Raw genomic sequence first — 22,842 nt, 5'->3', positions numbered from 1 at the left:
AGCTGAATCCCAGAGACATATACCTTAATAGTGTTTATGCCTGGAATCATAGCTAATGTCCTCATATCAACTAAGAAGATTTTCCTCCATCTATATCCTGGTGGGATTCTCCTATTCACAGCCCAGATCTGCTTGATAAATACTTAAATTTAAGGTAATGTTTCATGTTGTTCCAGTTCTTTGCCATCTTTGTTAGATCTTTCCTGCCCTATGTTTTATCCCTCATTAATTTGGAATCTGCTAATTTATCTGAACATTAGAGAATAAATGTCTTAAGTGTTCCATCCTACGTATATAAAAGTTTCTTTATTTGGGGCTTATTTTTGTTTATTATTCACTGTGACATATGTTAGGAATATACTGGTAGAAAACACTAGCATGTAACTAACATTCTGCTCAAGGAAGCAAGTGTCCTATCAAATCAAATACATGCACTCAAAGAAACTGTGGTCTGCTCACTGCTTTGGTTTATAGCTGTTTTACCTTTTTTTTAATTTTTCCTTGAGATATAGATCTTGTGAAATTCTCTATAATTTCTTTTATGTTTTCTTTCTCCCTCTATTTTCTTGAACATATTAATCTTAATGATTTTACAATCACTGTCAGCTAACTCTACTTTCTTAATAAAGTGATAAATTTTCTTTTTCATCAGGGGACTGGGGAGACAGGACTGGGATATAATGGTTTTGTTTCTTAATATCTCTAGCAATTTTTAGTTGGGTGTCACACATAGTGTCTAAACCTAGAAGAGTCTCAAATCATAATATATTTCTTCAGAGAGTGTTTGCTATTTTCTTAGATGAACAATTAGAGAGGGGCATCATTACAGGTGAACCTCAGAGACATCTTGGGTTCAGTTCCAAACCGCCACAATAAAGCAATTATCATAATAAAGTGAGTAACATGAATTTTTTTATGCTCTCCAGTTCATATAAAAGTTTTGTTTACACTGTACTGTAGTCTATTAAGTGTGAAATAGCATTATGTCTAAAAAATGTACATACTTTAATTAAAAAATACTCTATTGCTAAAAAATGCTAACCATCTTCTGGGCTTTCAGTGAGTCATAATGTTTTTGCAATAGTAACATCAAAGATCACTGATCACAGGTTACCATAACAAGTTATACTAATAATAATGAAAATGTTTGATGTATTGTGAAAATTACCAAAATATGACATAGAGACACAAAGTGAGCAAATGCTGTTGGGAAAATGGTGGCAGTAGTCTTGCTCGATACAGGGTTGTCTCAAACTTTCAATTTGTAAAAAAACCCACAATATCCAGGAAGCACAGTAAAGCAAAACAAGATAAAAGGAGGTATGCTTGTACTTTAATCCAATCAGGGTAGGTTAAGTCAATGCTAATTTGCAGTTTTCTTTAGATTCAGCCTGTCTCTGAACTATCCCTGTCCCTAAGGCATGGCCCTCTAGGGCTTTCAACTGAGAGCCTGTTTGTGCACTAGGGCCATTCACCCTGGTCCCCTACCTTAATCACTGTCTGTTCAACAGGAAGAGATGGAAAAAAAAAAAAAGCTCTTCTTTTCCACTTAGAGTTTTAGATCTTTGCTAAACTTTCAATTTAACTTTCCATTTTAACTTTCAATTTAACGAATATCTTTAGGGAGAATCAGCCATGTGTTTAAGGCCCCTTAATTTCCAGTATGACTGTGGGCCCAGGAGGGTGAGAGAGAGGGAGACGCAAGAGGGAAGAGATATGGGGATATATGTATATGTATAACTGATTCACTTTGTTATAAAGCAGAAACTAACACACCATTGTAAAGCAATTATACACTAATAAAAATGCTAAAAATAAAATGATTGAAGGGCTAGGACATGGTACAGAAAGCTAATCATTTAAAGATCGAAGCCAAAAAATAAAAAATAAAAAAAATAAAAAGACTCGGTTAAAAAAAAAAATGTTCTCCTATTTTCTCTGTCCCCAGCTTGGAATTCCAACCTGTTGTTAGCTCCTAATATAAACAAATACATTGTAATCCACAGTTCAACTTCCCACATTTTTGACCTCTCTAGAATTTTACCCCTCTACTTACATCACTTTAGCGGTTCTCTAATGTCATTAAACAGAAATTTCCTTGAAGATTTCAGGCTTTTCTCTCAGTTATCAGGCAGACTATTGGTTAGTCAAAAACTACTGTTTTATCCATATTACGTTTTATACTTCAAGAACCATTTGGCAAGTTTCATTAAATAGTTGGGATATAAACTGGGCTTGGAAGAAAGGTCATAGTTCATTAACAATCTAATTATCATTAAGATGCTGGCTGCCAGGTTGTTCATGTATGTGCTACAGATATTTGTTCTTAAAATTTTAATTAAAATTAGTTCAGAATCCCATCCTATGTACTGAACAAAACCAAGATCCTCTCCAAAATTTCTGAGGATTATATTATATGAGTGGGGTATACAACATTGTCACTCTTTATGCCACTCACCAATTCAACCATTTTTTTCTCTATTTCTCTGGCTTTTGTTTTCTTTGTTACTCTTCCATGCCTGCTATAATCTTTCTCCTCAAAGTACCATGTGCTCAAAGCACAAACTATTACCAAAAGTAGAATGCACAGAGTTCAGGGAAAGAGCAGCCCAGCGTGGCAGTTATCTGAAAGGGATAGCAGAATGAAGAAAACTGTAGCCTAAAAATTAATGTCAAACTCATTCTTTTTTAAAAAAATCTTTACTGAGATAACATGTACAGCTAAAAAACTTAACCTATGGATGAATCCTGAAAATCACCTCCAAAGCACAGAGGCATTGAGAATCACAAGAAGATATTTAGGTACTGGCCCAAATCTACCCATTAAATCTTACTGTATAGGAGGAATCCCTGGGATTCAGAGCTCAAAGAACCTCCCTAAGTGGATGATCAGAGAACATTGCAGGGTCATGCAGGTTGAAGGACAGAGGCAGTTAACATATAGTGGGGTGTACTTAACATTAGAATGAGAAAAACATACTTAAATATCTAAGGAAGACTTTTTGAGTTGATGCATGAAAATATTACCAATTTAAATATTTGGGTAAGGTGATAAAATTCAAATGGACACTGCTAAAACCTGAATTAGTAACCAGAAAGATCAAAGAGGAGGCAACACTGCCCAAGAGAACATCGCTTTCTCCATCACAGCCTCATAAGGTGAGCTGGGAGGTGGAGTCGTTGTCCTTGGGCACCTCCCTGCCCCTCTGAGTCTTGTGGCATTTAGCTGCCTCTCTTGGTCCCTGTCATCTACCAAGCCCCCGTTTTTACCAAAGTCTTGGGAGCACTTTCTCCATCCATACTCGAAATCATAACTGGAAAAATTCAATGTCCATAAACGCAAGTGAGCCAGCACTTCAGACACCCAACACTCAATACCTCACAGTGATCGCCAAAGCAGATCCACGTCTTTAAATGACAAATGGGGATATTTGATACCCTGCGCCTCCCTAATCCTAGCACTTATCACACTGTGACCTCTCTCCCATTTAGACTGTAAGCTCTGTGAGGAGAGGGACTTTTGTCTGACTTATTTGCTGCTATATTCCTAACTGCTACCAGAGTGCCAGACACAGAGGAAAGTTTAGATAAAAATTTGTTAAATGAAAAAAAAGGAAAAAAGAAGGAGAAGGAAGCAACATAGAAGAATGTTTCAGAGTTTGACTCAGGAAACCAGTTGCCTGAATCTGAAACCAGGTTCCTCTGCTAATTATGTGTGAGGCCATAGCCAAGTTCCTGCTCTCAGTGTGTTTCAGCTTCCTCTTTTGTCAAATGGAGATATGGAAGCAATTACTACCATTTCATTTTTTTTTTTTTATGAAGAGAGATCAAAATGCAAAGAAGTTGAAATCATGCACAAAGTGCTGCAAATTATAAAGGGCACAATGAAGATAACTAAGAATTACATAAATAAATAGATGGAAAAATAATAATGAAATATCTGAAGGAATTACCTTGAGTGAAGGGATATATGGGTTTTAGATCCAAAAATATGTATAGTATCCCTAACTTGAGAGATAAGAAATCATTTTACAAATTTCCAGACAATTAATTTAAATTGTAAAGAGAATAATCAGTGCTGAAGTACTCATTTGCAAGATTCAAGCTAATAGTCCATGGACCTTGTTTTAGTGACATTTCAAAGAAACAACTACAATAAAATACATCTCTGCCTATTTAAGATGACACTCATATGACAATTAAGGAAGGGTATTTTAAAATACTGAATGCCTCAGAAAATATAAAAAACATGTGTCAATTACAGTAAAGTTCTATTGACAAAATATTTGGAGCTATAGTGAACAAATGAAAATAAAATAAAATAAAAATAAATTTATGAAAAAGTAAAGACAGCATAAAACAAACAATATATGATTAAATATCAAACAGAAATAATGATTTGAGTAGCATATATTCTCATAGAAAAGCAATAATGATAATATGATAGGATATATAATATTTCTTAAGAAACGTCTATGAAATGCACTTTGAATATTTTCAGTAAGAATATATTCATGTATTGTATTGAATTAAAAATGAAAAAAAAAACACCTGAAATACACACACACACACACACACACACACACACACACACACACACACACACACACGACTCAGCCCTATCCCCTCCCCTGCCATTTTACTTGGGGCTGTCCAGTGTGTTCTCCAGCCTCACACTGTATTGCTATTCACCACCATTCTTATTCTCCTTTCTTAGAATGCTTTCCTCTAAAAGAAGTTCTATAGTCAGCTCTTAAGTTAACATTGTTTTTTTCCTTCCATTCAGTCTTCAAGGCATTGTCTGCTGTGTATGAGGCAGTGATCTAAGCTGTCCAGATGCAAGGAAATAAAACACATAGCTCCTGCTTTCAAGTGACTCTCCATCTATTTGGGAAAATAAAGATGAAATGAAATGTAACTTGCAATTGAAGGCAGTGAAATGTGAGTTACTTTAGAGAGATCATTGAAAGTCCTATAATTAAAAGAAGTGGAGCATGATTTGACTTTACAGGATAGAGTCCATTCCGCCATGTAGAGCAGATCAGAGAATACTTTTCAATGAAGTGGGGAATGAAGACAGTATAGAGGTGACAGAATGCAACATTAGTCTTAAGAATCTAACTAGGGAGATGTGGCAGAGCAGAGACATGAGCATTTTAATTCACTATTAAAAACACTAAATATTAAGCACTGTGCTGTATTTTGTGCTCCCCCCAAACAAATAAGATATTCTACCATTAATTCTTTATTTGCTATAGTACCAAACTGTTGCAGATAGAAAAATTTTTGCTAAGCAACCGTCTTCAATATTTATCTGGAAAGTTATGACCCCTTACCTATTAAATAAGAAACATTTTGATTTGGAAAATAACCAAGTGACAGATTTCTATTTTTTTAACAATATATACAGCAAAACGTATATTGTAAATATGTTTTTTGATAATGACCTTATTTTCGTCATTAACTAATATACTGGTAATAATACAATTTTATTTAAAATTAAAAACTGGAATTCAGATGATAATTTTTAAGTTACAGCATTTAAAAATTATATTACCTTAAAACAACAATGAAAGCATGATGTTTTCTGATTAAAATGTAGATTTTTCTACAACCATCTTCTCTTTAAATTGTGATAGGTAAACATTTCATCTTGGCATCAAAGAAATCCATTGTATAATTTCAACTTTTTAATCAAATATCTATAATAAATGAACTAAAGCCATAATGTCATAAAGTCTGTGAGTCTAGGCTTACCCCCAGGAGGGTCTGTGCATACAGTACCTTTGTTCATTCATTTTGTAATAGAAAAGTGTATCCTAATCCACCAATATAAAATCATCATTAATCTACAAGTCTGTTCTGCTTCATGATCTTTATGCTGCCTCTTGAGGGACTAGGTTTTATTTGATGCAAGGAGATTTGCCAGACTAATTCCTAGGCTTAATTCCGACTGTCAAGTGCATTTGTAAATCTTACAGATTTTAGTAGGAGAAGAGATTATTTTTAACTATGTATATGTTTGTATCTCTTTATTTTCAGTGTTCTAAATCACATTTCATGTGCCTTTCAGATTGAAAATCTTTATCATAATTTAACTGATAATTTGCTATCAAGAACATCTACTGCTCATATTTGTCTCTAGGTTATCTTCTTTAGATACATGTTTTCCACTTCTGTAGACATTTCCAGTCTTTAAGAATGAATGGGTTCACTAACACAACATTGCAAAGCAACTATACTCCAATAAATATTAATTTTAAAAAAGAAAAAAATGAATGGGCTCAAATAGCACATTCTTTTTAAAATAGTGAGTGAACTGCACCAAAAATGACCATTTTAAATCATATAAAATGGAAGATTCTGTAGACTGTTACTGTCACCTTGTTGCAGAATTTGAAGATGTTTTTTTCCCTTGGTTTTATTACTTTTTATTATTTCCTTGTAATATTACTTTTAAAAGTGAAGGTCTTATTATTTATAAGTTTTATCATTTTTAACAAAATACTTAATAACCATTGTCAGAAAATACTGATTTTCCTTGTTGCTGTTTGGGTTTGGTGAAGGAATATCTTAGTTTATGTTGCATTGATTTTAAGATAAGGGATATTTTCAAATTTGACTATGAGCTGTTAAGAAGATGTCTTTTGGGGCATTTTCGTTCAGATTTCATAGTCCACTGATAGTGAAATGCAGTTTTTTAGTTTGATACATATTGGAAATCATGAGAAATTTTACGTTTATTTTGTACTTCTTTGGCATTGTCAGATCCCTAGTAGTTGATATTCCCATCATTTATTTTTGTCCTTCAAATGAGAACTCACAGCTGGTATTGTAATGTGCTTAATGTCTCTATAGATTACAACTATTTAAAATTCTGGTTTTTTCCACAGGGCTTCAAGAGACCATTTAGCATTTTTTCTCCCATTCCTAAATAAAATAGCACATACACAGTCTGTCCTGAGAATATAGTTGCAAATGATGCTTCAAACAGCCTCTATGGGGTGTGGGAGCACCTGTGCCCCAAGTCACTACTGTCAGTGATGAGACTGAGACACGAGACACGTTGTTTTTGTTCGGCTACGAATCTCCTTTCTCCTCCCGGTCAAGTCTCAGTCTTCACCTACTAGCATTTACCCAGTCATACTTGATAGACTCACACTATCCTTTATGGGAAGGCAGAGACTCAAAGCTTGACTAGTGAGAAGGCAAACAGTCTGTAAGCCATCATGACACCAATATGGGAAAGGGTGACTTGCAAATGTAGTGGTGTGTTTTAGTGAGTCTTTTGCTTTATATAGAAAAATATGCATTTATTCTCTCCTTAGTGATTTTAACCTCTGTTGACTTTTTCTTTTTTTACTTTCATGTATTTTTTTTCTAATGGGTTTGTCAGCCCACACATTATCACCTTCTTATATTCCTACTCACAGTGACAGCAGAAAAAAAAAAAGAAAACAGAAAAAAACAAATAGCTGACACATATTCTAAGCAATAAAAATATGACCAGTTGGGCCATTCTGTGCCACTTTGTTTTGCTTTCCTATTGTGAAAATGTAGGTTACACTCTTTTGCCTTAATTCCTTCCTTGCTCGGAATCACATAAATGCTGCAGGAGTCATCAGCTCTACCCTGTGCCTTAAGAGGGTAAAATTTATTTAAAAACAGATTTTTAAATAATTTTAAGAGCAGGAATATGTATTTGCTTTTCCAGTCTCTCTAAGGATTAATCTTTAGTTTCCTTCAGTGTTTATAAATATCATGACTCCATAATTTATTGTACTTGACTCATCCATTTCCTACTAAAAATGTAGTATTTATTAAAGGTATGTGATAAATATTGGGTAGAGGGTTTCTGTTGAAATTCATGTACTTTATTTTTTTATTTTTTTGGTAAACTGCTGTTCTCTGTACTTCTACAGTTTCTGCAATTATTATATTATTGTGATATGCTTATGAATTATTTTAGATTTTGGGTTGGGTTTCTACTTAAAAAGCTGTTTTTCTTCTTTATTACCCTATTCATCTAAACTAACACTCTTATGCAAATTTATATGTGTTTTTCATGAGCAGATTTGCTGATATTCTTCAAGATTCATATTTTTGTTTCATACGTATTCATGTTCTTTTTTTATGTCACAGAGTCTTGTATACATAGATAGACATAATTAATAGCAAAGAAGGTTGAGCAGTTTTCAAATGTGGTTTTCATATGTTGATAATAGATGGTAGCTTCTTTTCAGAAAAAGCTGTTTTCCTGCTGTGAATGGAGGAATAGCGCTTAAGAGAAAATGGCAAAATAAGCTTAGAATAGCTAGCTAGTCTATGGCATCTGATGAAATATGGATATTAATACATTAATTACCAACCTCCTTTGAGAACTTAGAGTTACCCTATATACTTATTGGGGTCACTTAAGATGGTTACAACTATTTACCAGCGTTGTTTATGAATCTGAAAGCAGAGTGTTTAGACAATGTATGGTTGTATTTATCTGGGATTTAAAAAGCATCAAGAAGGAGTGTGGCAGGTGGTCAAAGGGGTGACATTCCAGGGTGCAAATAGGAACATAATAACATAGTGGATCATGCATTTGTGGTTTGACAGAAACACAAGTGAGGCCAGGAGAATGTTTACAAACTTAAATGAACTTGCCGAATCCAGTTGAAAATTGAAATTAGGGTAATTCTAGGATTAAAAGAATAGGAAGTGAGGAAACAGGAGAAAAAGAATCAACCTTCAGCAGAGAGCATGAGGAGATCAAGATAGATTAGTTCATTTTGATTTTAATTTCTTAATACATGTCAATATAATGAGGAAACTGTAAGAGAAGACAGGCTTCTGCTGAGTGTAGTTCAAATCATTATTTATCAAGTACCTGTTATGTGAAAGGTACTTTGCAGGAAAGCAAAAGAGCATTGTTTCCTGCATGGGCTCTGATGATAGTTAAATTATGAATGGATCTTATTGCTGCTGGAAGACCAGATAAAAATGAAATGCTATGAAGCCATGCATATTTATCTCTTCGGTGGAAGTTAAGTTTCTATCTCTCAGCTTTTTCTTCAGCTTTTAAAAAAAGTTTAATCCAATTACAGAGCTACATCTGAAGATCTCAAATGTTTCTGCTAATGTGATAGATTTGGAAATATTACTTTAATAGTCTGCTAGGCTATACTTGAGACAAAGTTTATCTTTATGTCTGCATGATCAAATAAGGAATTCGTTGAAATGGCAGGGAGGGTATGGGCATCTGATAGTTTAAGAGTTTTGAAGAACACATGATTATTTTTTTAAATCAATTAGCCATAAACATAACGGTTTATTTCTCAATTCTATTCCACTGGTCTCTATGTCTATCTTTATGGCAGTACTACAAGGTCTTGATTACTATAGCTTTGTAGTCAGCTTTGAAATCGGAAGCATGAGTCCTCTGATTTTGTTCTTCTTTTTCAGGATTGTTTTGACTACTTGAGATTCATTGAATTTCCATTTGAATTTAGGATGAGTTTTTTCCATTTCTGCAAAAAACACCATTGGAATTTTGATAGGGACTACACTGAATCTACTTTTGGTAACATTGTCATCTTAACAATATTAAGTCTTCCAACTCATAAACATGGGATATCTTCTCATTTATTTAGATATTTAATTTCTTTCCATGAAGTTGTGTAGTTTTGGGTATACAAGGCTTGTGCTTCTTTTGTTAAATATATTAAACATTTTATTCTCTTTCATGCTATTGTAAATGAAAATTTTTTATACATCTTTATTGAAGTATAATTGCTTCACAATGCTGTGTTAGTTTCTGTTGTACAACAAAGTGAATCCGCTCTATATATACATATATCCCCATATCCCCTCCCTCTTGAGCTTCCCTCCCACCCTCCCCATCCCACCCCTCTAGATTGTCACAAAGCACCAAGCTGATCTCCCTGTGCTATGCGTCTGCTTCCCACTAGCTATCTATTTTACATTTGGTAGCGTATATATGTCCATGCTTCTCTCACTTCTCCCCAGCTTCCCCCTCCTCACCCCATGTCCTCAAGTCCATTCTCTATGTCTATGTCTTTATTCCTATGCTGCCACTTTTTTTTAGGTTTTAATACTTTCCAAGATATAAGGTAATTTTGGACTTTAATGTAGGATGTGTTTTTGCCCAAGGGAGTATTTTAAAAGTATGCCTTATTTTAACTTAAACTCTACTACAGTTTATGAAAGTAGCACAGAGATTAGAACCTTTCAAGATCGTTCAAACTATTGAACAAAGAAATAATAGAGCACATACTACTAGTTCAAGAAAATTATATCTGAATTTTAGAAACACAGTGTTACTTGTATTATACTGTTGTATTCTGTAGCCTTCTGTCCCTAAAGAAATGTAGAAGTTGGAAGTATATCTATCTACCCAAACTTGTATTTTACTGTAATATTTTTTGTGTGAAAGATCCCCCCAAAATTATCAATTATGAAGTCCCTGGACTTCCTATAATTGCAAAAATAAAATTTTATTATTATTATTGTTTTTCAAAGGACTCAAAATTTCAATTCTTTCACAGTCATCACAAAGATATTTGTAAATATCTCCATGATTCATCTATTGTATATCTGCATTGCAGTCTCCCTGCTTCCTCCTATATATGTCCATATCATTTTCTGAACAAAATGGGATATGCAACAAAATAAATAATACATTGCCATCTATTTTGAAAGACTAAACCATGTTCAAGGCTATTTCCACATTGCATCAAAGTTATAGTTGCTGGGAATGTCAGGAAAATATTGATTATATTCAGAAAGACATTAATTACTAACAGAATTTCCCAAATTTTTCTTTAAATTTCTAAGTCATTTCAAGCCCCTAAATTCATATAAGACAGTAGAATTTTCACACTGTTTTTTTTCAAAGATTCTTCATATGACATACTTTTCTAACGCTTTTATCGCAGTCAAGGTCTTCTAAACTGGGTTAAAGTATCACTTTTAAGATAGTAGACCCAAATTTATGCACTGTATTCCAATGACGTCTTCTCAATAAAGATCTGCATAAAAATTCCATATCATTATTGAATCCTTCTGAGACTGTTTTAGATCTGTTGCCTCATTGCTACATTCAGATAGTATATGTATTAGAAAATAATAGATGTTACTCAAAATCTCTCCCATATGATACTTTTCAAAGTGTACCATCTAACACATATCTTTAGTTCCTGTCTTGTTAGCTTAAGGTCTTTGTGCTAGCTGTTCAAACTCTCCTTAAATCTTAATCCAATACATTAGCTATATTAGTTTGGCTTCCAAGTGTTCTATAATCTTCTGTCTTCATCCAAACTCTTGACAGTTAGAATTAAGAACAAAACTTGGGTACACATTATTAGAGATTGTCCTTTATTTGACATTAATAATTAGCTCTTCTCATCCACAGATTTTACATCTTGCTATGGTTTCCTTTTATTCAATTTATATTAATTTTTTATCCAGTTTAAAGTAGTTATGCAAGACTTTCTGTAATACTTGTTTTATTTTTAAAACATTATATTTCAAGTTTAGAGATTTGTTTTCTTCTTGTCACCTAATATTTCGGTTTCAGACAAAGTTTGTTCTCATATGTATACGTATATTTATGTGTGTGTGTGTGTATGTACACACACACACACACACACACACACACATATATATATATATATATATCTTCTTATCTCTTTCATTTTATTTCAAAGTTTTCTTGTTCAAGTTCAGTGAGCCTACTGCCAAGTACATTTTTTGCAGTTCCAGGGAGATACACAATATCCCTTGTCAAGAGTTCATTATTCTGCTGTGCTAAGCCTTTCTGGGTAGGAAGCTCTTTGTTTCCTGAATCCTCTTTGCTTTTCAAAAGTCAAACCTTCAGCTGGAAAAGCGAAAGAATATTGTCATGTCTCCATGTGTGAGAGCTTTCTATTTGAGAACTTAAAATGCACTAGAAACATATTCAGGCTTTCTTCTTGTTTCTCATGTTTCTGATTACATTTCCAATAACTATCTTGAAAAAGAACATGCTTCCAGATTAAGAATGTAAAGTGGACACGAGGCTAGAGCCATGAAAGAGAGTCCCCATCTACCCCTGCATGTTATCATGTCATTCCACACATTATGATATTTACTGAGACCAGGGACCAGTGTCTTACATCTCTTCTTCAGAGGACCAGCAGTAAGATTCTCAAACGTGTTTGTGCCTATGAGCCCACGTTCAAACCTTTTCTTTAGGCTAAGCAATTGTGCATATATGCAAGTTTATATTAATCATGAAGCAACATCCTACACCTGATAGGTGTGCTTACTCAAAGGTCAGGTTTCCAGGAGAGTACCTGTGATGGCTATACTCTTAAAAACACACGTGATGCAGTTTCTCCTCTTTTTTTTCCCATCATTCTGAAACCTGCTTCAGAGTAGGCAATCAACACACTTTTCTTTAAATTTCTCTTCTTCCAGGTGAGAAAATATTTTAAATAACTTATTAGATTATTTATTTATGTTCTATAACAAATCTTCAACAACTTATACATATATATGTGCATATATGTGTGTATATAATTTTAATTTACTTATATAATGTGTATTATTCATGTTTTATTACCTGCGTTATATTGAATATTTGAAATATTCATTATCTTTCTATTGCATTAGTTTGGCAATGTACAACCAAGAGAATATAGCTGTAGGGTATTGTATCATGACTATCATAAACATACTCATAATTTTAAAAATTCCAATTTTCAGAATAAGAGAAATTGATAGGAAAAAAAGAATCCCTAAAAGTAATTGTCTAATGATTTACTGACTTTTTAGTGAAAAGTAATTAACTCAGATGTGTAGTCACCGGTTGGGTGATCAGGTAAGCAGGCTCTGGATTGGAGTTTAGGGGGCAGGATATTTATTGGAGTGTGCTCTCATAATCGACATCTGTGGACCACAATGGAAGTGGAAGAAAGAAAGACAGAGTGAGCAATTAAGCTGCCATGCAATTTGAATGTGTCCATGGCTGACCCCATGGGAAAGCTCTGGAACTAAACTTGCCCTTCAGTATTTTCTGCATTCAGCAGAAATGGCTTGACATTTATAACCTTGCAGCAATAAGTCATTGGCTATGTGTTGCTCCAGAAAAGTGTAACCTTGGGCCAGGTCGCAATCTACAGTTCAGGCAACAAGTCACTTCATGCAGAGGTTCTGAGCAGCACATCCAAGTGTGCACCAAAAGGGTCCTTTAGCTAACAGTCACGGAAGGGGGACTAACAATGCTAAGATAAACTTTTCCTATGTGCACCTGAGGCATCAATACCAATTGGAAGTGAACTGGTGGAGTAGAAGCAGTATGACATCCTGGTTTTGAGCAGGGTTCTAGAATGTATTTGGGTTATAGCTTGATTATTCACTAGCTCTGTGATTTGAGGCAATTTATCCTCTGGGACTGAGGTTATTTATTTTAAAATTATTATTCCTAATAAAAATGATTTTCCCTAAAATGTAAGGAATTTAACATCCTCTCCCTTATACGGTTGTGTGGACTGATCAAAATACCTCATGCAATCATTTACTATAGTACATAGTATTTTTAAAGCACATAAAAAATGAAATTAACTATTTTATTCATTATTAACTTACCCTTGGTGTGCCCACTATAACAAGAGTGCTTCAAATCACAAGTTTAAAATAGTTTATCAATTGATCTGGTGTCTCCATAAATACATTATCTGTACCAATGATTCTTAAACATTTTGGTACATTAACCTCACCCAAAGTTCACTAAAAATATAGCTGTCTATTTCTATCACTTATATTCAGAGTCACCAGGTTTGTGGTAGGAACCACTGGCTCACCCCGAAGTCTGGTATCCATGTATCCTTTTCAATCCTTTGGCTATTATGCCCATGCCCCAAATGCTTACCGCTTCCTTCCTCCTCTGTCATCCACTATTTCCCCTCCCCTTCAGTCCAGGCCTTATTAACTTTTCACATATGTTTCTCCATTTGAGAATGAGTTTTAGTCCCTGGTTAATAATCTCCCCTTCACGTTCCTTTATCCATTTCATAAACGGAAAAGAAATCGCACATGCCCATTTTATCCATTAAAGGAACTGTGAATCTTTAATGGCGGCTTTACTAAGTCCATGTTGTTCTGCTTATGTCTGTCATAGATAACACAGCCAGCATTCTGACAAGGCGGAGGAGATTTAGTCGAACTATTCAGGATGTGTATTACCTCCCCATTATGATCTCTGACGGTGGAATCCCCTCTCTCAGCAGCAGCAGTACCCTCACCATCAGGGTTTGTGCGTGCGAGAGAGACGGGCGCGTGCGGACCTGCCGTGCAGAAGCCCTCCTGTCCTCGGCTGGCTTGAGTACAGGAGCCTTAATCGCTATTCTACTCTGTGTTGTCATTCTCCTAGGTAAGTCATTCTAAATCTTAATGTGTGATGACGATTCTGAGTGTACCCTACAATGGCGCGTTAGAAAAGAGAGCAAAAGAGACAGAGAGAGAGAGAGAGAGAGAGAGAGTCATTTTGACAAAACTTTGGAATTAGTATAGTGCTTTACGTGATAACAAGACATGACTGTTTCCTTTAATTAACTTTCTCAATACCATAGTTAATCTGGAAATGATTTGGTTCAAATGTGATGAAAGAGTTGAAATATTAAAAGAAGGGATACAATAGGAGAAATCTTTTTGGAAAGGACCTATTTTAGAAAGAATTGATATTAAATATTCTAAATTTCCTATTGAAAGGGCATTTACAATTTATTTCAAAGAACATAGGTGACATTACTCTGCAAATGAATCTAACCACCAAATAAAAGGAATAAATTTCTTGTAGAATTTCTATCAGTCTAAAATGAGTTTATCATCAATCTTAGCTGAAGTTTAAAGGCTTAAATATAAAATAATTTTTTCCTCAGATATATCAAATTTTATTAAATTAAAACTAATACATTTTTTAGATTATTTTTTGCATTACATTTTATTTTAATAGAAAATAAAGTACTTTCTCTAATTTTATGTTATCTTTTTAATAGTTGGAATCTTATCACAACTGCATTTGAAACTAATATTACTATAATCTCTTTAGAATTGCTATACAAAACAAGAAAGGAAATCCAGATTTTTTTATAGGAAAGGCAGATGTAAATAATCTTTTGCTTTATAGTTTAAAATGGGTACATATATATATTTTCCAGTGTGTCCTCTCCCTCTAGTTTTCTCTTAGGAGCCTTATCTTTTGTTCTTTTCTTGCTACTGTGCATACATAAGGAAAACAAACAAACTATGTACTTTGAGACACAGATATTTTTGCAAGGAATATCCTTTGTTTTGTTCCTGGGTTAGAAGACAAATTACCCGTACAGAGGAGTGGAGATCAAGGCGGAATAAGATTGAGTAGAAAGGATGTTTAGGCAGGATTGAGGCAGGTTGGGGTAAAATGGCAAAAATAGTGGGCTTTGTTCCAGGAGTTTGAGGAGAAGTTGAAAGTAGGCGCGTCCCATCATAAAATTTGCATGTTGAACAAAGATGATTATGAATGAAGTGGAGAACAGATCTCATGCTGGTAAAGAGAGCAGGTAGGCAAACTGACTAGAAATATGACACATTTGTCTCACTCAGATATAGCATAATTTGGACCAGTATACTTAAAATGGAGCTGAAGAAAGATTGATAGTACCAAGATGTCTTAGGTGAAATCAAAAGTGATCTTGGGTAATAGGCTGCAAATCACAGGATGGAAATATTTACCAAAATCTTTACTGAATGCTTATTGGAAGTACCTGAGATTCCATGTGAAAACTGCAGTGTTAATTATTTCAGGTCAGTGAACAATTACTTAATGTTTATGACATGGTGTCTTTTCTTGGAACAAGTTTCCAAGGGCTAAAAGTAAAGTAGCCAAAAATTAAAAAAAAAAAAAAAAAGTGATCTTGGATAAACTGGATATGAGACTGAGTTAGAACAGTATCAAAGAAGACTTTTCATCTCTTGCTGAATATGGGCCCTGATCTTCCCTGGGTTGGGGGACACCAGAAATGCATTTTGTTGATGTTACCACAGCAAGAGTCTATAAAGAGAGAGAGGATAGACTAGGACTGAGCTGTGATAAACTCCAGTGTGATCTTTAAATCAAGAAGGATGCGGTAGCATAGAGCAAAGGAAAAATCACAGAACAAGGAACAAAATTAGTAAGGTATAATATCCTGAAACAAAGAAAGTAAGTGCATCAAGGAGGACAGAGCATTCAACAGTGTTCAAAGCTGCCCAAAAGTTAAATAAATTGAGTAGCAAAAAGTATCAATTGCACTTAGCAACTTGGAGTGTGGAGGTTTGATTCACCATAACAAAAACTATTTCACTGCAGTACAGTCTTTTGCAGAAGTGTGGTAGAGATGGTATCTGGGAAAATCAGGCTTTCTTGATTTTATTAATTTATATATTGATTATTTATATATATTTTAACTGCTATTTTCTTTAGAAATTAACAAATTACCTTTTATGTCTTTGAAACTGAAAATCAAAATATCACAAACCAAAAAGGAAAACAAAACAAGAACAAAACCCCGAAGAATAAACAACTATAAATATTGAACCCTCTAGGGTTCCTAACTGAAACTGAAAAGAATAGAACTCAGTGACCTTTCATAAGTCAATTTTACTTCCATTAAAACAAAAACAAACACTCTGACATTACTATAAGTTCCTCCAGAGGCCTTATTCTGAAAGATATTTCAACTGGTGGAGGCATGTTACCTTTGGCTTTTGTTTTCATTTATCATCATAAAATTATTTTTGCATACTAACATTAAAAATCTTTAAAATTGAAAGATGTCAATATAAGGTACATTCAGGTGTACTATATAAAATAACATTTTATTATTTCATGAAACAATACATCCCTTTAATTGACTTTATGAAAATGTTTTCCCTTTGGGGTAAATAAGAGAACATTTCTATATTTTATGCTGTACCTCAGGGCTAATGAAACAAAGTTTCTATTTGATATGTTTGCTCTTTCAATTTTTATTGAAACTCAAATGTGTCTTTACAGTTTTATCCAAAGGTTGCAGAATTTCTTAAGCTTAGATTTAAACAATCACTATTTATAATGTAATTTATATTTTTCATGGCATTTTAAGGGTTTATATCGTTATTCAGAAAATATCTGACCCACAGACTTGGATGGAGTCATCTGCAGTTTTGAAATATTGTTGGTTAATGTGTGAGCTCATAGGTTTCAAGGAAAATATCAACAACATCAGAGGTAGCAATACTTTTAGAACTTGTAATTCTGAAATAGCATTCAACCTCAACAGCTAAATAAATCATGAAGTTAAGTTAATCTTTTAATACTGAAAAATGTTTTACTTAGTAGCTGTTTGTGAACATGACTGTGATTGTGGAAACTCAGCCCCAGTTTTGCCACTAATTAACTGTGTGATCTCAGGACCCATGAAGTCTCTTTCTTCTATTTCTGAATCTATGAAAATAAAGTTTCAACTAGAATGACCTTAGAGTCATCTGCAAACTTCTGTGGCGCTCATTTATGTTTTATTATAGGTTAAATATGATTCAACATTTTACAGTTTGGTCAGACTCCATCTATGTATATATTGATTACCAGAAGATGGGGTGCTTGAAAACCAAAGGGCCTAACTTTAAATGGTAAATGTAAACCTTGTGAGTTGAGTTATGTTTTGTCAGGATTACCTTTTCAGATCCATTTCAAGGAATGGATAGAAAAGAATTTAGAGTGAGCCATCATAATGCAATCAGAGTTTGGTGCCAGAGGAGGGGATTGTCAGAGTCCTCTTTCCCTCCCAGGGATCTGACATTTCTTTCCCAACCCACCCTATTACTTGTCAGAGGGACCGGAACTGTTGGTAGAGTGAACCAGTGCAAGAGATGATTGAATCAGGATCTGCATCAGACCTCTGGAAGGCTATCTTTGTAGTCCATGCATCACATATGATCTGCTGACCTAGATGAATCCACCACATAGTTTGCTCCTATTCTTGGATGTAAATTTCATCATAAATGGGGATCAAGGTGGGTGTGGTGGGAGGAGAGTGAGGAACTAGGAGAGGAGGTGGAATTGATGAGAAGATAACTGCCAACCTGCTTGCCATGAAAGCTATTTTAAATGACCTTGTGGGCTCCCCTGAGTTTGAAAAATTGTTTCAATGAGAAGTGTCATTACCAATTATGGCTACAGAAACTAATCAAAATCATCTCCCTGACTTGGGCCACCTCATTCTACCAAGTTTAGTACTCACATATGATGGTATGAAAAAAGAATCAAGTGATATTTAGGGGTAAACAAATCTGCTATGAAAAGTAGTTTGGGGGAGTATGTTAGGAGTCAGTACATAATGTATTCAAATGCAAGTTGTATGTCAGTTTTAGTTATGAAAACTCAAAGCCCCTTAGTACTCTAAGCACTGGAATGATAATATAAGTAAGTAAATATAATATAGGAGAAAACAAAGAGAAAACTGTTTCCACAAATTTGAATTCCTTTATGAATAGAATAAATTACTGACACAATAAATTCATTATAATTTTCTTATATAAAAAGAAGCACTTGGGTTTAAAATCCTGGCCAGACTTAAAGAGAAGAAAAAGACATATACTAACCAAGAATAAAATATTCATTAGAATAAAGACATCTCAAAAATACTACAATTAATTCATTTTATTCCAGACTATGTAATCAAACTTGAAAATATCAGAAATCATTTATAATATAATTTTGAACAAAGGACAAGCTCTGTACCCCTCTCTCTCTCTCTCTCTCTCTTTTTTTTTAATAACACCATGGCTCTATCATATTATATTTTCCCAGATGAACCACTGAAAGAAGTACTACCCTGTTATACATGTATGGTTTGATATACTGTGGGAGACTCATTTGAATATGCTTATTTGCCTGCCAGTTCGTAAATAGGGATTTAATTCTCAAATTTATATGTATGATTATTATCTTCATTTATTCTCTTCAAATAAATTTGGCCTTGGGATTTTGGGGGAAACATTTAATTTGTTTTTCAAACTTTAAAATTATTCTCAAGCAAAATTAGGTGTTTGGTATTATTAGGAGCAGTAAGTTGATTTTTAAAAATATTTAAAAATTATTTTCCTAGTGAGACTATTACTATTTCCTAGTGAGACTATTATTATGAAGATTCACTTAACCCAGTGCCACATTATCACTCTCACAGAGATTATTCTTTTGTTCATCCACATAAGAATTGTTTACAGAGTATCTGCTGTGTGCCATTTGCTCCAGAAACCTCTACTGAACAAACATGATTGTAAAGAAATTCATTAGGAGTGTACCTTCTCATTCATGCTTCCACATTCTTCTCTGAATTGATTTGAATTTGCCTTTGACTAAAGGGACCATATGTCTGTATTTGTCCTGATGTCCTGATGTAATTATAAACGAAATCCCCTTCCACCCTTAAAAAGTGTCCCAGATTGTACGGCTATTTATAAATTGATCTTTATAATAAATAGTTATGTAACAAATCTAGGAATCATTTGTCACTGACAAGTAACTCTCTTTGTCTAGAAAAAGAGAAAGATGTAAAACTCTAAATTCAAACTTACCTAGTATCTATATTTTGAATCAACACATATATATCAGGAATATTTTCTTAAATTCGGGGAAATAAACAAATAAAAGCTATCATAATAATAAACCCAGCATAATCCACTATGTTTCATTAGGCAAATATGATACTGATATTGGTGAAGGATATAAATTACCTCCATACTTCGATAATAGTATTGATCACATTCTTCCTGTTATACATGCACATAAAGTCCCTTGGCATTAACTACCAACCATTTCAACATAAGGAAAATAATTTATTGACAAAAGTAAGAAATTTTACTACAATAAATTAGGCAGTCTGTAGAAATAGATGTTTTGATCTAGAACAGCCTCCTCAGTTAATCATAAAGATGAGCAGAAGTATATAGTGGATGATAAATATAAACCTCTGGGTAGAATGGAGTACATTATTTGAGGATACTGCTTGGGCCACTGAATTAGAAAGCTGTAGGCTGGATTTACACTAAAATAAACAGTGAGGTATTAAATGCATATTGATGGCATTCAGTGAAATGTTTCTTTGTTGTTGTTTGTTTGTTTCTTTTTCCCAAAAAGAAAGTATAAGCAACGTGAATGGGAAACTACTGTATTCTGTAGCAGAGCATTTATGAAGCAGAGCCACATGCAGCATCAGCATTTCATTTTCTGCTTTTTCTGTAATCACTCCCTTTCCAACACAGTGACTCACTAATTCCCCATGTCTACTATAATCTCCCTATTGCATTTCCCCATTACTTAGGCAGTATCCTCTTATTCCATACTTTTCCAGATGATTCCCTGACCCTCCCTAAAGATGTTTTGTCTCTTTTTTCTTTATTCCCACAGGTTCCCACTTGCCTCTTGTATGCAAAATTAGCTTCTTCCCAGTACACTGTGACCACCTCTTTCCACATATGGTAGATTTCCCTCTCATAATTATCCTTTCCACTTCTGGCTTGAATATCTATTCCTCTTTCTCTCTACATTTTCAAGTCTTAAAATCACATATACACTATGATATCTAGTTCAAATACAGGCAAAGCTTATCTGTATTGTTTATGGGTATACATAAAAAGGGGTTAAACTATAAAGAGAAGCAAGGAAACAATAAAAGAAAAAGAAGTTATTTTTTAGAGGGGAAGGGTAAAAGGGTGGATTCGAAAGTGTCAGGTATGTTCTTTATCAGAGAATAGGTAACCCGGTGTTCGCTTGCTTTCTGACCATTTGTTAAAGCTTACACATAATCAGTATTTCCAGGTAAAATACAGTTTACAGACATAAATAAATAGACAAAATACAGTATAGAAATGTGAGTTTTGTATAAAACATATATATCTGTAGGAGTTTCTGTGTGTGTGTATGTATAGACATACACCTACAGATATATTACATGGGACACACTTAAGCTATATATATGTATAAGCTATAATATACTTTTGAGATGTATATATATACACACTTATGCTATAATACGTATAGCATAAATATGTCCTATACATAATATTGGGACAAATATCTAATATATATACTTAATGTGTTCATAAAATATTTGCACATTGCATGAGACATACTTAATTGTATATTACACATATATATGTATGTGTATACATACACACATTATATATAGTATGTAATATGTACGAATACATATATTATGCATGTATTTTTGTTGTGTTTCATCTCATATTATACATATATAATACATATATTTTTTCTGTTGTTATTCATATCAAATTTACATTTAATTAAGTGTCCTGCATTATTTGCTAAATCTAACAACCCTACATTCCATTTGAATATACCTCTCTGATTATTATATTATAAGGAATGTTTTAAATACTAGTGAACCTTATAATTGTTATCATAAAGCCTAAATTATCAGCTAACCAAGAAGCAAACAGTCTGTAGAGATGAAGTAAAGGGTATTGGGCCTAATGACATAAAGTAGAAATATCTTTCTATTTAGTAATGGTTTAATACCATCAAATAGAGTAATCTGAAACTATTGAAAAACCACCAACGCAAAATACCCAAGACCTATTTCTATTAATTTATTCAACGGCTACAACATTATTGATAATAAGAACCTATTCACTGCTTTTGGCTAAGTTGCCCTAAGACACACGGCCAACAGGTCACTCAGTTCCTTGTTCTATATTTTTAAAATAATGAAGTTTAATATGGTAATGGAAACATCATCATCTTTGGTGTGAAAAGTCATAAACTACAGCCCAAGGTTTTCCACCTGCCATTTGTGTGGTCTTACAGTTACATGGCATTTACTCATGTAATCTCTCCTGAGTCTCAGTTTCCTCATTTTAAAAATGAGGAAATCCCCAGCTCTGCTTTGAGGATTAAGTTAAAAAGTTATGTAAAGAGCATTGTGTAAACAAAAAAATTCCTATGAAACCTAAATTATGTACAAATAAAATAACATCTTGGGGGCTTCCCTGGTGGAACAGTGGTTGAGAGTCTGCCTGCTAATGCAGGGGACACGGGTTCGAGCCCTGGTCTGGAAGGATCCCACATGCCACGGAGCAACTAGGCCCGTGAGCCACAACTAATGAACCTGCACTTCTGGATCCTGTGCTCTGCAACAAGAGAGGCCTCGATAGTGAGAGGTCCGCGCACCCCGATGAAGAATGGCCCCCGTTTGCCACAACTAGGGAGAGCCCTTGCACAGAAACGAAGACCCAACACAGCAAAAATAAATAAATTAATTTTAAAAAAATAACATCTTTTGCAGCTTGATAGATAAGTGCAATAATTAATGCCTGATAATATTATTCTAAAGGATAATGAACAAACAAGGTGTACCATGTAAAATATTCCTGCTTTGATTTTCTACAAAGCATCAAAAGGAAAGAGTTAATTATAGGGTCTCCTTCTTCCTATTTTACAAAAACTTAAAATATCCTGCCTTTAGTGTACTCCTTAGAAGGATAAGTATCTATAGATTGACTCCCACACAGAATTATTTTTCCAGTCAAAATTTCATATTGCTTTTCCATCATCTGTTTCCCTGACTGAACGATTAGACTTCATCACTGGTCACGAATCCTGAAGCCATAGCCTGGCAAATGAGAATATCACAGAGTTCTCCAGAAGATCAGCGATTCCCAATGTTTTGTAGAGATAGATAGTCATTTTCTACATTCTTCAAGATGTTAAAATCTCTTGTGGTGGTATTCACAGAGTGCAGAGATCAGGGCTGTGTTACAATGTAAGCC

General features: G+C 34.0%; 1 protein-coding gene across 5 annotated transcripts in view; it reads left to right on the top strand.

Annotated features, from left to right (window-relative positions):
* Positions 1 to 22,842, top strand: part of CDH18 (cadherin 18) — a 1,040,565-nt gene that overhangs the window by 1,008,432 nt on the left and 9,291 nt on the right. For 3 of the 5 annotated variants that reach the window (XM_060295678.1, XM_060295679.1, XM_060295677.1), the window contains one exon: positions 14,171 to 14,422. In XM_060295678.1, coding sequence (XP_060151661.1) covers positions 14,171 to 14,422 — 252 coding nt within the window. The remainder of the gene's footprint in view (positions 1 to 14,170; positions 14,423 to 22,842) is intronic. The other 2 variants (XM_060295680.1, XM_030856604.2) reach the window with 2 other exon arrangements.

This window comes from Globicephala melas, chromosome 3 (genome assembly GCF_963455315.2).
Source record: "Globicephala melas chromosome 3, mGloMel1.2, whole genome shotgun sequence".
Taxonomy (NCBI): domain Eukaryota; kingdom Metazoa; phylum Chordata; class Mammalia; order Artiodactyla; family Delphinidae; genus Globicephala; species Globicephala melas.
Note: the sequence above shows the minus strand (reverse complement) of the source record. Positions and strands in the feature narration are given on the sequence as shown.